We start from the raw sequence: 16,358 nt of genomic DNA, 5'->3' as shown, positions 1-16,358 counted from the left end.
TAAAATTCGCCCGGAAGCCCCTCCGCACCCGGCGTCTTCCCCTTCTGCAACCCAGAGATCGCCGCCCAAACCTCCCCCAGAGTAATCACGTCCTCCAACCGATCCCTGGCAGATGCCTCCAGAACAGGAAAGGAGACCCCGTCCAGATAGGCGGACAGCTCAGGCAATGAGTACTCAGCCCTAGAAGAGTAGACAGATTCAAAAAATTCTGCAAAGCGAGCGTTAACCCGGTCCGGAGAGGAGACAAGGTCTCCCCCCTCCAACCGAATAGATCCCACCGGCGTGGTCGGCGACTGACTCCTCGCCAACCAAGCCAAGAGCCTGCCATTTTTACCCCCATATTCAAATACACGCTGAGCAGAGTGCACCATGGCCTTGGTAGTAGCCTCCATTCTAAATACCGAAAGGGCACGGAGAGCCCGCTGAAACTCCGCATGCCTCTCAGGCGAAGGGTCCGAGACATAGGCCTCCTCCAGGGCAGCCGTCCTCTCCTCCAAATCCCGCAGGGATCCCAGGGCCTTCCTCTGAATATGGGAAATGCAGGAAATGTACTCCCCCCTAATCCAAACCTTAAAGGAGTCCCACACAACCGTAGGCACAGCAGAGTCAACATTAGAGTCCCAGTGGGCAGCTATCACCTCGGTCATTTGAGACTGCAGTCGTTCATCCTGAGCCCAGTACCTCGACAGTCTCCAGAGCCTGGAGCCCACAGCACGTGAAAGTTCAATATGCAAACAGACAGGTGCGTGGTCTGATATGCCGCGGGAAAGGATCTCCGCCCCCGTTATCAAGCGCCTTCACCCTCGTCTGCAGGGAGCGGATGGCTCCAGTATGATCCCCGACCAGATCTTCGGCCTGGCCCAGGCGCTGCTCCGCCGTGGACAGGCGCGAGCGCAGCTTGTCCATGTCCTGCCGAATGATCCCCACATCCAGCTGCACTGCCTCGATTTTAGAGGTGAGGGCAGACTGGCAGGTAGCAATAGCGGCCATGACATCCTCTAGTCGCAGCTGCGAGGAGGAAGCCTGCATGTCCGGATCAGTTTGTGACGCCATGTTGGAGCAAGGGATCGGCCTTCCCGCCACTGACCTGCCCGGAGCCATCGGGGGAGAATCCTCCAAAATGGTTGGAAACTTCAACTTTTTTCCCCTCCCCGTGGTTCCCGCAGATCTCCGGCGCATGGATAGCGGGACAGTGCAGGTCCGGGAGCCGTAGGAGAGGAGTAGCCGGCAGAAGGGACAGAAGATTCAGCAGAGCTCCGGCAAGTGCAACCGCTCAGGTCTCCATCTTGGCCACGCCCCCCTGGGTGCGCTCCTTGATCCGTTTATAATCAACCTAACGTATGGTACTATGTTGATAAAGATTTTCTACCTGTCTCATCACTGGAGTAGCTCAGAGGAAACCGTTTTGGTGAAACATGTCGGGATTGCTACTCCGTGATATCAATATACATATTTTGCATATGATCTGAGTATACATGCAGCTCATACATTGATTTTAATATTGTATGTCTTTCAATTTCCTGTTTTCTTTTTTTTTTTTTTTTCATTTTAAATCAATTTTAACATTTGTATTTTTTAAATCATTTATCTGTTTATTGGCACCTAAAAAATCCCCAACCCAATTCTCTCTTCCTCCCCTCAAATTTATGGGTTGTTGAGTTTTCCTATTTCCTCTATTGGGATGTGGTGCCCTTGGGTCCTTTTTCCCCAGATGAAAATTCCTATATTTTATACACACAAAGCAATTTTTCAACAGATGGCGTACCTACATAGAACATTATTTCTCATCTACAGAAATCAAAACCATAATGTCATCTTTTCAGTACACAGACTGGTTCCTCGAAGTATCAGTTTCACGAACGCTAGGTAAACTACAGACCTGAGACGTTCCACTCCATTGGGTCACTATTTATTATAGGTTAATACTATGAAAGATGTATTTTATTTTATCTAATGGGTGTATTGTTGTTTAAGTTAGCACGGTAGACCAGACCAGAGTCATCCTAACCCATATAGTACCGATACTCTCTTCCCGTACCAGGCAAGACTACCGCTTTCCCCTCCTTTATGCCCACATCCTCCCCTACTCCCCCCCCCCCTTTTCTTTTTTCTTTCTTTCCTTTTTTCTTCTCTTTTCCTCTCCTTTCCGGTGCAATCTATTACCCTATTTTCGCACCAGGTTATGAAAATGACTAACATGTTGATACCTTTCCATGTTTCTGTTTTTTCATAAATGTCCTGTACCAATGTATACCTAAGTTCATTCCTTGTTTCTTTCTTGTTCTTGTATAACAAAATTACTAATAAACATATGTTTAAATAAAAAAAGTATTCAAAATAGCCAAACTTGGCGTTTTGAATGCTTTTAAGTGCAAAGGAGGTATTTGGGGGTCTTTCAGAGTACCTGTCACTGCCTATTACTGTCACATGGGATTTTTGCATTCCTTGTGACAACAATAGAAGTGATCAAAATAATAATAATAATAAAAAAAAAAAATATATATACATATATAAAATAAGAAAAAAAAAAAAGTAAAAGTGCCCGTCCCTGCGTGCTTGCGCTGAGAAGTGAACACATTTGTAAATCGCACCCACATTAGTAAACGGTGCTCAAACCACACATGTGAGGTATTGCTGCGATCGTCAGACCGAGAGCAATAATTCTGTCCCTAGATCCCCTCTGGAACTCTAAACTGGTAACCGTTAACATTTTTTTAAAGCATCGCCTATAGAGATTTTGAAGTACTGTAGTTTGGCTCCATTCCACAAGTGTGCGCAATTTTAAAGCATGACCTGTTAAGTATCTATTTACTCGGTGTAACATCATCTTTCACATTATACAAAAAAATTAGGCTAACTTTACTGTTTTTTTAATTCATGAAAATGTATTTCTTCTCAAAAAATTGCATTTGAAAGACTGCTGTGCAAATACCGTGTAACATAAAATATTGCAATGGTCGCCATTTTATTCTCTAGAGTACTAGACTATAATAAAATATATATGATGTTTGGGGGTTCTAACTAATTTTCTAGCAAAAAATACGTATTTTAACTTGTAAGCAACAAATGTCAGAAAAAGGCTCAGGCATGAAGGGGTGCTGTTCTAGTAAAGTCACCTGGTTTGTTATCATGTATTTGATACTCTCTCACAGCAGAGTAGATGGGATACGGGACTTCACCGGTCTCACACATCTCCTTGTGACTGGACAGCTTTCCATCATTGATCTGGAGATAAAAGAGATGAATATTAATAGTGCGTGTACCCCAAAGTTCAGTGTTATTATTGGGGTCCTCAAGATTCAGTGTTATTAGTGGTGTACCCCAAGGTTCAGTGTTATTAGTGGTGTACCCCAAGGTTCAGTGTTATTAGTGGTGTACCCCAAGATTCAGTGTTATTAGTGGTGTACCCCAAGGTTCAGTGTTATTAGTGGTGTACCCCAAGGTTCAGTGTTATTAGTGGTGTACCCCAAGATTCAGTGTTATTAGTGGTGTACCCCAAGGTTCATTGTTATTAGTGGTGTACCCCAAGGTTCAGTGTTATTAGTGGGGTCCTCAAGATTCAGTGTTATTAGTGGTGTACCCCAAGGTTCGGTGTTATTAGTGGTGTACCCCAAGGTTCAGTGTTATTAGTGATGTACCCCAATGTTCAGTGTTATTATTGGGGTCCTCAAGATTCAGTGTTATTAGTGGTGTGCCCCAAGATTCAGTGTTATTTGTGGTATACTCCAAGGTTCAGTGTTATTAGTGGTGTACTTCAAGGTTAGGTGTTATTAGTGGTGTACTTCAAGGTTAGGTGTTATTAGTGGTGTACCCCAAGGTTCAGTGTTATTAGTGGTGTACTAAATTGTGATCCCACTACACAAAAAGAAAACAAATCCAATGTAGATGTGTTGCGCTAAATCATAAATAAATACATGTGATAATATGGTTCAACAATGTAAAAAAAAAAAAGTGAAAAAAGTCCATAAATTCCAAATAAGTGATAATAGTTCTAGATAAGCCCCTTAGGGTAAAAACAAATAATAGTGCTGTGATCAATTAATTCCAAAAGACACCTCCTTGATTATAAGGATCTGCCACCAGATATACAAGCCTCTCACCTCAGTATCTGACCCAGGAGCCACCCAGGGTCAGAAACAGCAGTCCCCTGCAGGGGTGATATAAAGCCAGCAAAACAATATCTCAGGAGAGTCCAGGATCATGAAGCCCATCTATATTAATAAAACCCCAGTGTTCCTGCGTCCGCTTTCCCTGTGTCCGTGATATTGCACTACTGCGCATGTGCTGAACTAACAGCCGTTGGGACGCAGAGAACACCGCCGTGGGAAAATTGCTGTCACGGGCGAACCAAAAGGGCTGGAGACCCCAAAATTGTACCGCAGGTGGCCAAGACACTCCCCTACAGCTGAGAAAAATGTTGGGGGTTCGGGGATGAAAGGGCGCGGAACAGTGACCCCGAGAACCGTGCCTCCCCTGCCATAGACTCCAATGTTAAACCTGGTCACCTCGGGGTTAGGTCACGGCCCGATTCTCGGGGTCACTGCTCCACGCCCTTACATCCCCAAACACCAAAATTTTTCTCAGCTGTAGGGGAGTGTCTTGGCCACCTGTGGTACAATTTTGGGGTCTCCAGCACCTTTTGTTCGCCCGTGACAGCAATTTTCCCGGGAGGGAGGTGGGGGTGTATTTGGGTGTATTTTCCTATTAAACGATCCACTGTTCTGTGTGTGTGAGGAGCTCCCCTCCTCTCTGATTTCCTGCCCTCACATCTCCCCTCCCCCACATGAATCTCCAACCCGACATTTATCGTTCAATCCCCCCCATACACTACAATCCCCTCCCCTCCATACATTACAATCCCCTCCCTCCCCCATACACTACAATCCCCTCCCCTCCATACAATACAATCCCCTCCCTCCCTCATACACTACAATCCCCTCCCCCCATACACTACAATCCCCTCTACCCCCCCACTACAATCCCCTCCCTCCCCCATACACTACAATCCCCTCCCTCCCCCATACACTACAATCCTCTCCCTCCCTCCCCCCACACTACAATCCCCTCCCTTCCCCATACACTACAATCCCCTCCCCATACACTACAATCCCCTCCCTCCCCCTCACGCTTCAATTCCCTCTCTCCCCCATACACTGTAGAACCCCTCCCCCATACACTGCAAAACCCCTACCCCATACACTATAATCTCCCCCCCCCCATATACTACAATCCCCTCTGTCCCCCCATACACTAAAATCCCCTCCCTCCTCCATACACTACAATCCCCTCCCTCCCCCCCCATACACTACAATCCTCTCCCTCCCCCCCCACACTACAATCCCCTCCCTTCCCCAACACACTCTGTCTTGGCCACCTGCAGTACAATTTTGGGGTCTCCAGCACCTTTTGTTCGCCCGTGACAGCAATTTTCCCGGGAGGGAGGTGGTGGTGTATTTGGGTGTCTTTTCCTATTAAACGATCCACTGTTCTGTGTGTGTCAGGAGCTCCCCTCCTCTCTGATTTCCTGCCCTCACATCTCCTTTCCCCCACACCAATCTCCAACCCGACATTTATCGTTCAATCCCCCCATACACTACAATCCCCTCCCCTCCATACATTACAATCCCCTGCCTCCCCCATACACTACAATCCCCTCCCCTCCATACAATACAATCCCCTCCCTCCCTCATACACTACAATCCCTCCCCCCATACACTACAATCCCCTCCCCCCCCCATACAATACAATCCCCTGCCTCCCCCATACCCTACAATCCCCTCCCCTCCATACAATACAATCCCCTCCCTCCCTCATACACTACAATCCCTCCCCCCCATACACTACAATCCCCTCCCTCCCCCATACAATACAATCCCCTCCCTCCCCCATACACTACAATCCCCTCCCTCCCCCATACACTACAATCCCCTCCCTCCCCCATACACTACAATCCCCTCCCTCCCTCATACACTACAATCACCTCCCCCCATACACTACAATCCCCTCTTCCCCCCCACACTACAATCCCCTCCCTCCCCCATGCACTACAATCCCCTTCCTCCCCCATACACTACAATCCCCTCCCCCATGCACTACAATCCCCTCCCCCATACACTACAATCCCCTCCCTCCCTCATACACTACAATCCCCTCCCTCCCTCATACACTACAATCCCCTCCCCCATACACTACAATCCCCTGTACCCCCCAAACTACAATCCCCTCCCTCCACCATACACTACAATCCCCTACCTCCCCCATACACTACAATCCCCTCCCCTCCATACAATACAATCCCCTCCCTCCCCCATACACTACAATCCCCTCCCTCCCCCATACACTACAATCCCCTCCCCCATACACTACAATCCCCTCCCCCATACACTACAATCCCCTCCCCCCATACACTACAATCCTCTCTACCCCCCCACACTACAATCCACTCCCTCCCCCATGCACTACAATCCCCTCCCTCCCCCCACACTACAATCCCCTCCCTCCCCCACACTACAATCCTCTCCCTCCCTCCCCCACACTACAATCCTCTCCCTCCCTCCCCCCACACTACAATCCCCTCCCTTCCCCATACACTACAATCCCCTCCCTTCCCCAACACACTACAATCCCCTCCCCCCCCCACTACAATACCCTCCCTCCCCCTCATGCTTCAATCCCCTCTCTTCCCCCATACACTGTAGAACCCCTCCCCCATACACTGCAGAACCCCTCCCCCATACACTATAATCTCCCCCCCATACACTACAATACCCTCTGTCCCCCTATACACTACAATCCCCTCCCTCCTCCATACACTACAATCCCCTCCCCCCCCATACACTACAATCCTCTCCCTCCCCCCCACACTACAATCCCCTCTCTCCCCGATACACTACAATCCCCTCCCTTCCCCAACACACTACAATCCCCTCCCCATACACTACAATCTCCTCCCTTCCCCAACACACTACAATCCCCTCCCCCCCAACACACTACAATCCCCTCCCTCCCCCCACTACAATCCCCTCCCCCCCCACGCTATAATCCTCTCCCTCTCCATACACTGTAGAGCCCCTCCCCCATACACTATAATAACCCCCCATTCACTACAATCCCCTCCCTCCCCCATACACTACAGTCCCCTCCCCCCATACACTACAATCCCCTCCCTCTGCCCCATACACTACAATCCCCTCCCTCCCTTCCACACTACAATCCCCTCCCTCCCCCCACACTACAATCCCCTCCCTCCCCCCACACTACAATCCCCTCCCTTCCCCATACACTACAATCCCCTCCCTCCCCATACACTACAATCCCCTCCCCATACACTACAATCCCCTCCCTTCCCCAACACACTACAATCCCCTCCTCCCAACACACTACAATCCCCTCCCTCCCCCCACCCATGCTTCAATCCCCTCCCTCCCCATACACTGTAGAACCCATCCCCCCCATGCGCTGTAGAACCCCTCCCCCATACACTATAATCTCCCCCCCCCATACACTACAATCCCCTCCTCCCAACACACTACAATCCCCTCCCTCCCCCCACCCATGCTTCAATCCCCTCCCTCCCCATACACTGTAGAACCCATCCCCCCATGCGCTGTAGAACCCCTCCCCCATACACTATAATCTCCCCCCCCCCCCATACACTACAATCCCCTCTGTCCCCCCACCATACACTACAATCCCCTCCTACCCCCATACACTACAATCCCCCCCATACACTACAGTCCCCTCTCTCCCCCACACACACTACCATCCCCTCCCTCCCCCACACACTACAATCCCCTCCCTCCCCCATACACTACAATCCCCTCCCTCCCCATACACTATAATCCCCTCCCCCCCTACACTATAATCCCCTCCCCCCCATACACTACAATCCCCTCCCCCCATACACTACAATTCCCTCTCTCCCCCCCTCATACACTACAATCCCCTCACTCCCCCCCAAACTACAATCCCCTCCCTCCCCCCACACTACAATCCCCTCCCTTCCCCATACACTACAATCCCCTCCCCATACACTACAATCCCCTCCCTTCCCCAACACACTACAATCCCCTCCCCCAACACACTACAATCCCCTCCCTCCCCCCACTACAATCCCCTCCCTCTCCCCACCCACGCTTCAATCCCCTCCCTCCCCCATACACTGTAGAACCCATCCCCCCCATGCACTGTAGAACCCCTCCCCCATACACTATAATCTCCCCCCCATAGACTACAATCCCCTCTGTCCCCCCATACACTACAATCCCCTCCCTCCCCCATACACTACAATCCCCTCCCCCCATACACTGCAATCCCCTCCCCCCACACTACAATCCCCTCCCTCCCCCATACACTACAATCCCCTCCCCTCCACATACACTACAATCCCCTCCCCATACACTACAATCTCCTCCCTTCCCCAACACACTACAATCCCCTCCCCCCAACACACTACAATCCCCTCCCCCCCCATATATATATATATATCTCCTTCTGTTCTAAGTATACTAAATAATCTATACATATAAAGTAAAGTGTCTCTGCGTCCAGTCCCTGTGTGCGTGGGATTGCGCTACTGCGCATGTGCCCCACGGACAGCCGTTGGGACTTGGAGCGCAGAGACTTTGGGCAGCCGGGCAAAACTGTTGGAAGCGGTTGGTGTGCGCAGGCGCACAGCGGGTGCGCGCTCGCGTGGACTTACTGCTAAGTCTGTTTTTACAAATGTTTGACCACATATGTTCTAGCGCCCGTTAATTTAACGGGCTTAATGTCTAGTAAATCCATAAAACCAGATGAATATGAGGACAGAAAACAACACAATCTAGTGCTCTCTGTCTATAAATCAATCAGCAAACGTTTATTTGAAGAAAGGGGTACTCACAATACACTCAATGGAGTCAGGCAAGGCAAACAAACAAGTCTCCAAGCGAGAGAGGAAAGGGAGTGATGTCCACAGCACGGCTCCTCCCCCCTGTATGCGTTACGTCGGCGCTAAGGGCTGTGACTTGTTCAGCATTATTTGTTTTTACATGTGGACTTTATAATATTTACCCTAAGGGCCTTATCTAGCACTATTATCACTTATTTGGAATTTATGGACTTTTTTCAAATTTTTTTTTACATTGTTGAACCATATTATCACATGTATTTATTTATGATTTAGCGCAACACATCTACCTGTGAACAAGGTTGTATTGCAAAATGCATCAGCTGTTCTTAATCTTGACATTTATGTAGCAATAAAGATTTTTCAATAGGAATCTGGAATTGTGGGCTAAAACTTTCTTGGAGTTGCATATTTCACTCTACACCAAACAATTACTGAGTGGCTTTGTGAGTATGAATACTCTTTTACACAGCATGTAATGAGAGTATTTCATAGTTTGGATTTAATGACACTTTAAAATGAACTTATGAAGAAAACGGCACAAACTGATCACTAAATCATTATTTTTTTTCTGTAGAAGTCACCCTTAAGCCATCCATACATAGACTGTAATTCAGGCAAGTTGAACAGGGACCAGACACATTTCGAACCGTGTATAGCCAGGCCGGTTGTACCGAAGTCAAACCACTGATCAACCTCTGTACAACCTCCCCCTCACAGTTTTACCAATTTTATTGCCGCCCCCCAACAGCTGACAGTTCTGATCAGTGTATTTAGATGGCAGGGAAGTCTCCCCGCTGTCAGAATACAAAGGCACAGTGGAGAATTCCCTTATTCACCTTGAATATGTGACATTTTTTTTCATTCAACCCAATGGTAACAAAAAAAAAAAAAAAAAAAAGAATCATCTGTGGGCTGCTTAAACCCTATTACCTTCTGCTCCTCAGGCCTTATTCAGCAATGTTGTCCATCACCTTACTTGTCTTGAAGTGTTATTTAAGCATAACTGTATTTAGCAAAAACTGAACTGGAATATAACAATACAATGTAAAAAAGTAACAACATCCTTTTAATTAGTGATGAGCTTCGTGTTCAAGTCAAACCTAAGTTCGACTCGAACACTGCCTGTTCTCCCGGTCCCCGAATGGTGAACAAATGGGCTGCTTCGCAGGAACTTAGAGTCCCCGCATCCATAATTAATTTAATAGGTTTTATTTAATATCCATTATTAATCATTCGCTGGCCAGGGAATCAATCCCACAGCCTTTCATTTGCAAGCCTGTTATTCTAGCACCTACGCCACTGAGCCAGCTGTTTAACCTAAGACTCTCTCTGCCTAACTGCCTAACTAACTTCTATCTGAGTTTCACAGCTCTTTTATAGGGCTCTGATGTCACCAGCACCCCATAATCCACTGCTCAGGTACAGTAAATAAATTACTGATGTCACTTCAGAAGGGGCAGGGACAATTAATAGGTTTTAATTCAAATTCATAATTAATATTGATCACTTGCTGGCCAGGGTATTCAAACCCCCAGTCTCTCATATACTAGCCCATTATTCTACCAGCTATGCCACCAAGCCAGCTGATTGACCTAAGACTCTCTCTGCCTAACTAACTTCTATCTGAGTTTGACAGCTCTTTTATAGGGCTCTGACGTCACCAGCGCCCCATAATCCATTGCTCAGGTGCAGTGAATAAATTACTGATGTCAGTGATCAATGTTAATTATGGATTTTAATTAAAACCTTTTAATTGTCGCCGCCTCTTCTGAGGTGACATCAGTAATTTATTCACTGTACCTGAGCAGTGGATTATGGGGTGCTGGTGACGTCAGAGCCCTATAAAAGAGCTGTCAAACTCAGATAGAAGTTAGTTAGGCATAGAGAGTCTTAGGTCAATCAGCTGGCTTGGTGTTGTAGCTGGTAGAATAACGGGCTTGCAAATTAGAGGCTATGGGTTCATTTCTCCCCTGGCCAGCGGGTGATTAATAGTCCCTTTACATTTAAGCCTTTAAAATGAGGACTTGTGATTGTTTGTATGTTCGCTAGAACATTTCCCCTGTTGCGAACCAAACAGGGGGTTGGTCGGCTCATCACTACTTTTAATCTGTCCTTACTAAGGATGAACCATTGATTCAGTCCAAACCTAGGTTCAGACTGAACTTTAGCAATTCGGGCGCTCACGCTTTTTCCCATCTGCCCTCCTGTTTGGCAGGAGCTGATCATCATATATAGAAGCAATATTTCTACCATTTCTAAATATGACAGCTTCCTTCCCACTGTCACTGGTTGCACTCATTGCATCCCTATCCTCTGAAGCCTCTACTGCAGAGACGTTCAACATCAGCATTGCAGAGGGAGAGGAAGCAATGAGGAACATGGTTCCTCTTTGGTTTTCTGAGTCACTGGGGCAGAAATTTGATTGGATGTTGGCCACTCATGTGACTCTGATGGCCATCTTGGGTGTGACAGAGTATATTTAAGACCTTGGCCCCTGGGATTGGTGTGCATTCTTGCAAAGTGGCTAGAGAAGGGAAAGAGCACCCGCCTGTCAGGGAAAGTGATAGGACTCTGAATGCTGTACTATAGCCTCCCTTTGGGACCGGAGTGGTCTCAGAAGAAAGATGCTGCCGGTTCATCTTTACCAGCTACCTCTCTTTCTTGAAATAAATTGTGAGTGTTACTCTAGAAGCGCTCTCCTGCTGCGGTTGTTTGTAATTGGCATTCTGAGCAATGAAATTTGGAGTTTATTTTTTTTTTAATTATTTTTTGATTGCTTTTAAATAAAAAATGAAAACATTCAAACATTAGTTACAGACTCACAATGACAGTAATACTAATATTTCAATGCTACAGCTCCAGCAGCCAGAATAGCGTAAAGGATCTTCAATCTCAGGTATTGCATATGACAAAAGCAAACAAGAAAGATACAGTGGGTATTACAAGGGTTACAAATCTACCACGGCTAGTTATTAGATTAAAGGAGTTGTAAAGTCAGAAAGTAATTAAATGGGATTCATGGTTCAGCATCCTTACTTCTTTGAAGTTCACCAAACAAAGCCCAAACAAAACCCAGGGCAGTTCAGCTCATCACAAATCCCTACACATGGCTCAGATTGCTGATACTGATAACATCTGATCCAGAGAGGGAAGCCGGTACAACGGCATGTATCAGCGGTGTGATACGTTTTATTTAATGAAGAGTATTATAGCCACAAATAAGTCAACATGTTTCAGCTATGCAGACCTTCGTCATGACAGTCATGAATAAGACCTGAGTGGCCGAAACATGTTGACTTATTTGTGGCCATACAAAAATACTCACAAAGGATATGACACCTACAAGAGTTTTACCACAAATTCTTTAATAAAAATAATTATTGAATGGGCATAAAACTCAAACTAGATGGTTAATGGACTAGAATTGAACCCCTCACCCAAATGCTTCCCCCTCAAAAAAATCAGTCTTCCCACACTCTCCCTATTTCTACTCCCCACTCCATGGAAACTATCCACCTACCCCCCCCCCCCCCAGTTAAAACCACACTACCCCCCTCCCACCAATAAACACTTCCATCACAGCTCCATAGCTATTCATCCCTACACTTCGACTATAATCTGTGGTTTTTGCTCTGCACCTATTTGTGGCTGTACTACTCTGCATTAAATAAAGCGATACGTTGTGCCGGCTTCTTTCTCTGGATCAAGTGTTCATGAGGTCTCAGCAACCATTTAGCACCGGCTTCAGAGTGGAATTGAATGATTGGGAGAGGTAGTAGCACTGCATGCTTTGTTTTCACTGATAACATCTGAGAGTAAACCCGGATGTAGAAATGTAGAGAACAGCAAAAACATAAAGAGTTTGATTCTAATGAAAATGGAAAAACAAAGACTGTGGCATCTCCATTATTAAAAACGCTAAAGGCAAGTCACCCCAGAGCTAAAGGTCCTCCTGGGTTCCAAACCTCAGAGAGAACCCAGTTTGACTTACTGTATTCAAGGCATGACGGACAAATGTATAGGCCCAAAAATCTGTCAAAGTGTACGAGTCTTCAAGAAATTTCTCTTTTATCTTCTTCCATGGGCCTTCCCGTTCAGTCTCCCATTTCATTTGCTCACGTAACTTAAACTCTAGTTGTTCCATGTCCGAAAAGTCTGACCAGTTTTTTTCCGAATACAGAGAGGACATACACCTGGAACGTTAAAGTAGTAAATTGGATGCTAAATAGGTAAGCTATTCATAGAATATGCTTTGTTTGGATGAAAATTTGTTGTTTAAACATTTGACGTCCTGAAACCGTGTTGAAACGTCCCAGACTTCAAGTGATTCAAGCAATTTAACGGCTGCATACCCTTGGTATCAATTATTTTCTGCCAGTGTTCATTCATCAGTTTAGAAAAAGTGATCCAGGTGGCTCTACATCCTCCTAATCACTTTTACAGTAATCAGAAGCCCCCCCCCCCCCCCAATGTGGTGGATCACTGGCTTTCAAATTTCTCTTTCAAAGACCACTGAAAATGTTCTCATCCTTTAAGCAGGAGGAGCAATATTTTCCTATCATATTACCTAGCTGGATGCAGTATAGGTCCCCCGCCGTCTCTAACACTGAGAACCGAACAATCCATCACCGCCAATTGCATGGTTCGAACAGCTCCCCAAGCAGAGAGCTGCTGACTGTCAGTCTCCAGCTCTCTGCTGTGCCCCCCCCCACTCTCCCTGGAGTGCTGGGATGTGGAGGGGCGGGTAGTGACCGGCTCAGGCTCTCACTGCCTCGCTGTGGCAGTCCAGGCATGTGACCGGCTCTGTGATGTCAGCAGAAAGCACGCTCTCTGCTGAAAATGCAAAAAAAAATTTCACTCCTGTGATCCACAGCGGTAGTACAGCAAACAAGTTTTCCCCATACTTCTCCTTTAACCACTTCTGGCCCGGAAGAATTTACCCCCTTAATGACCAGGTCTTTTTTTTGCGATTCGGCACTGCATTACTTTAACTGACAATTTTGCGGTCGTGCAACGCTGTACCCTAAAAAAAAATTTGATGACCTTTTTTTTCCCACAAATAGAGCTTCCTTTTGGTGATATTTGATCACCTGTGTGATTTTTATTTTTTGCACTATAAACCAAAAAATAGCGACCATTCTGAAAAAAACAAAAAACAATATTTTTAACCTTTTGCTATATAACATTCCCAATAAAAAAAAATTAGAAATCAATTTTTTTATAATTTTAGGCCAATTTGTATTCTGTTGCATATTTTGGTAAAAAAAAATCCCAATAAGTGTATTTTGAATGGTTTGCACAAAAGTTATCATGTCTACAAACTAGGGGAAATAGCTGTCTTTTTTTTTTTTTTTACTAGTAATGGTGGCGATCAGCGATTTTTAGTGGGGCTGCGACAAATCGGACACTTACTGACAATTTTGACACTTTTGGTGAGACCAATGACATTTCTTTTAGCAAAAAATGGTGATTTCTAACGTGTGTGAAATTTTTTTTTTCTTTTTTTAAATGTTTTTTTAAATTTTTCGTGAGCAATGTGGCTGGAAATAGCTGGTATGCTATCCAGTTAACAAATTGCTGTATACATTTCTGTAATCTATATACCATGTTGATCCAGATATCCCACCGATGTAAGTAACGGCACCTAAAAGGTTGAGTTCGGACAGTTTCGAAATCGTTCCCAGAAAACCAACCGTGGCACGGAGTCCTCCGCCAGATCCCAGGACTGCGATTACAGGAGGGTCACAATCCTTTAGAGAAAAAAGAAAAATAAATGATAATCACCATAAGTTGTGTTACAGATGGAATATGTGTTGGACGGTGGTAAGAAATTATTAAAACACAGCATCATGTGGGGTTCAAGTATGGAAAAACAATCAACATCTGTGTGGAATTATCTAATAGTAGGACGCTGAAGGAAAAGCTCACTCATAGGAAGGTCAATTGGTAAATTTACACGTCTGTTTATGGTTGTTCAGCATCACGTTTACAAAACAAATACTAGAGAATCTTTACCTCTTTAATACTAATTCCTAAGGATGAAAGGGTCTCCTTTACTTTTCTCTTTCTTGCATTGACGGATTTGCTTTCCCCTTCTAATCTGTTAAGTGGAAATAAAAACATTACTTTTTTTTTTTTCCTTACAAATACTTTTTATTGAAATTTTTCAAAATTGAACAAGACATATGGTATCTCACAAAAGTAAGTACACCCTCACATTTTTGTAAATATTTTATTCTATCTTTTCATGTGACAACACTGAAGAAATGACACTTTTGCTACAATGTAAAGTAGTGAGTGTACAGCTTGTATAACAGTGTAAATTTACTGTCCCCTCAAAATAACTCAACACACAGACATTCATGTCTAAACCGCTGGCAACAAAAGTGAGTACACCCCTAAGTGAAAATGTCTAAATTGTTCCCATTTAGCCATTTTCCCTCCCCGATGTCATGTGACTCGTTAGTGTTAAAAGGTCTCAGGTGTGAATGGGGAGCAGGTGTGTTAAATTTGGTGTTATCGCTCTCACTCTCTCATACTGGTCACTGGACGTTCAATATGGTACCTCGTGGCAAAGAACTCCCTGAGGATCTGAAAAAAAAGAATTGTTGCTCTAAATAAAGATGTCCTAGGCTATAAGAAGATTGGCAAAACCCTGAAACTGAGCTGCAACACAGTGGCCAAGACCATACAGTGGTTTACCAAGACAGGTTCCACTCAGAACAGGCCTCGCCATGGTCGACCAAAGAAGCTGAGTGCACGTGTTCAGCGTCATATCCAGAGGCTGTCTTTGGGAAATAGATGTATGAGTGCTGCCAGCATTGCTGCAGAGGTTGAAGGGGTGGGGGGTCAGCCTGTCAGTGCTCAGACCATACGCCGCACACTGTATCAAATTTGTCTGCATGGCTGTCGTCCCAGAAGGAAGCCTCTTCTAAGGATGATGCACAAGAAAGCCCACAAACAGTTTGCTGAAGACAAGCAGACTAAGGACATGGATTACTGGAACCATGTCCTGTGGTCTGATGAGATCTGGATAAACTTATTAGGTTCAGATGGTGTCAAGCGTGTGTGGGGGCAACCAGGTGAGGAGTACAAAGACAAGTGTGTCTTACCTACAGTCAAGCATGGTGGTGGAGTGTCATGGTCTGGGGCTGCATGAGTGCTTCCGGTGTTCCGTGAAAAAACCATACCCGTGAGAAAACCATACCCTCGTCACTTCCGGTGCACCTACGGAGGGTATGGATTTCTCACGGTACTTACACTTGCCGCGATTACATTAAAACAGCTCCTCTGCAACATAAATCATCTCCGCTCCTTCCCCTCTCAATTCCCCGCTGTCGGCTAATAAATATAAAAGCGCATCACGGAGCCGAGATCTCCGTCATTTCAAATTCATACACCCGCCGCCGCTTTTATATTTACTAGCCGACATCAGGGAGGTGACAGGGATAGCAGAGGAGATGATTGA

General features: G+C 45.8%; 1 protein-coding gene and 1 long non-coding RNA gene across 2 annotated transcripts in view; both read right to left on the bottom strand.

The window, feature by feature from the left end:
* LOC309557791 overlaps positions 1 to 16,358 on the bottom strand; it is a 533,354-nt gene that overhangs the window by 305,860 nt on the left and 211,136 nt on the right. The window lies entirely within an intron of this gene.
* LOC309548072 (cytosolic phospholipase A2 gamma-like) overlaps positions 1 to 16,358 on the bottom strand; it is a gene marked incomplete at both ends in the record, with an annotated part of 122,829 nt that overhangs the window by 89,578 nt on the left and 16,893 nt on the right. Inside the window, 4 exons of the mRNA XM_082248041.1 lie at positions 3,117 to 3,225; positions 12,882 to 13,083; positions 14,495 to 14,640; positions 14,906 to 14,990. Coding sequence (XP_082104167.1) covers positions 3,117 to 3,225; positions 12,882 to 13,083; positions 14,495 to 14,640; positions 14,906 to 14,990 — 542 coding nt within the window. The remainder of the gene's footprint in view (positions 1 to 3,116; positions 3,226 to 12,881; positions 13,084 to 14,494; positions 14,641 to 14,905; positions 14,991 to 16,358) is intronic.

Source organism: Pelophylax lessonae (assembly GCF_965119305.1).
Source record: "Pelophylax lessonae genome assembly, chromosome: 1".
NCBI lineage: Eukaryota > Metazoa > Chordata > Amphibia > Anura > Ranidae > Pelophylax > Pelophylax lessonae.
This window is presented reverse-complemented; position numbering and strand designations above follow the sequence as displayed.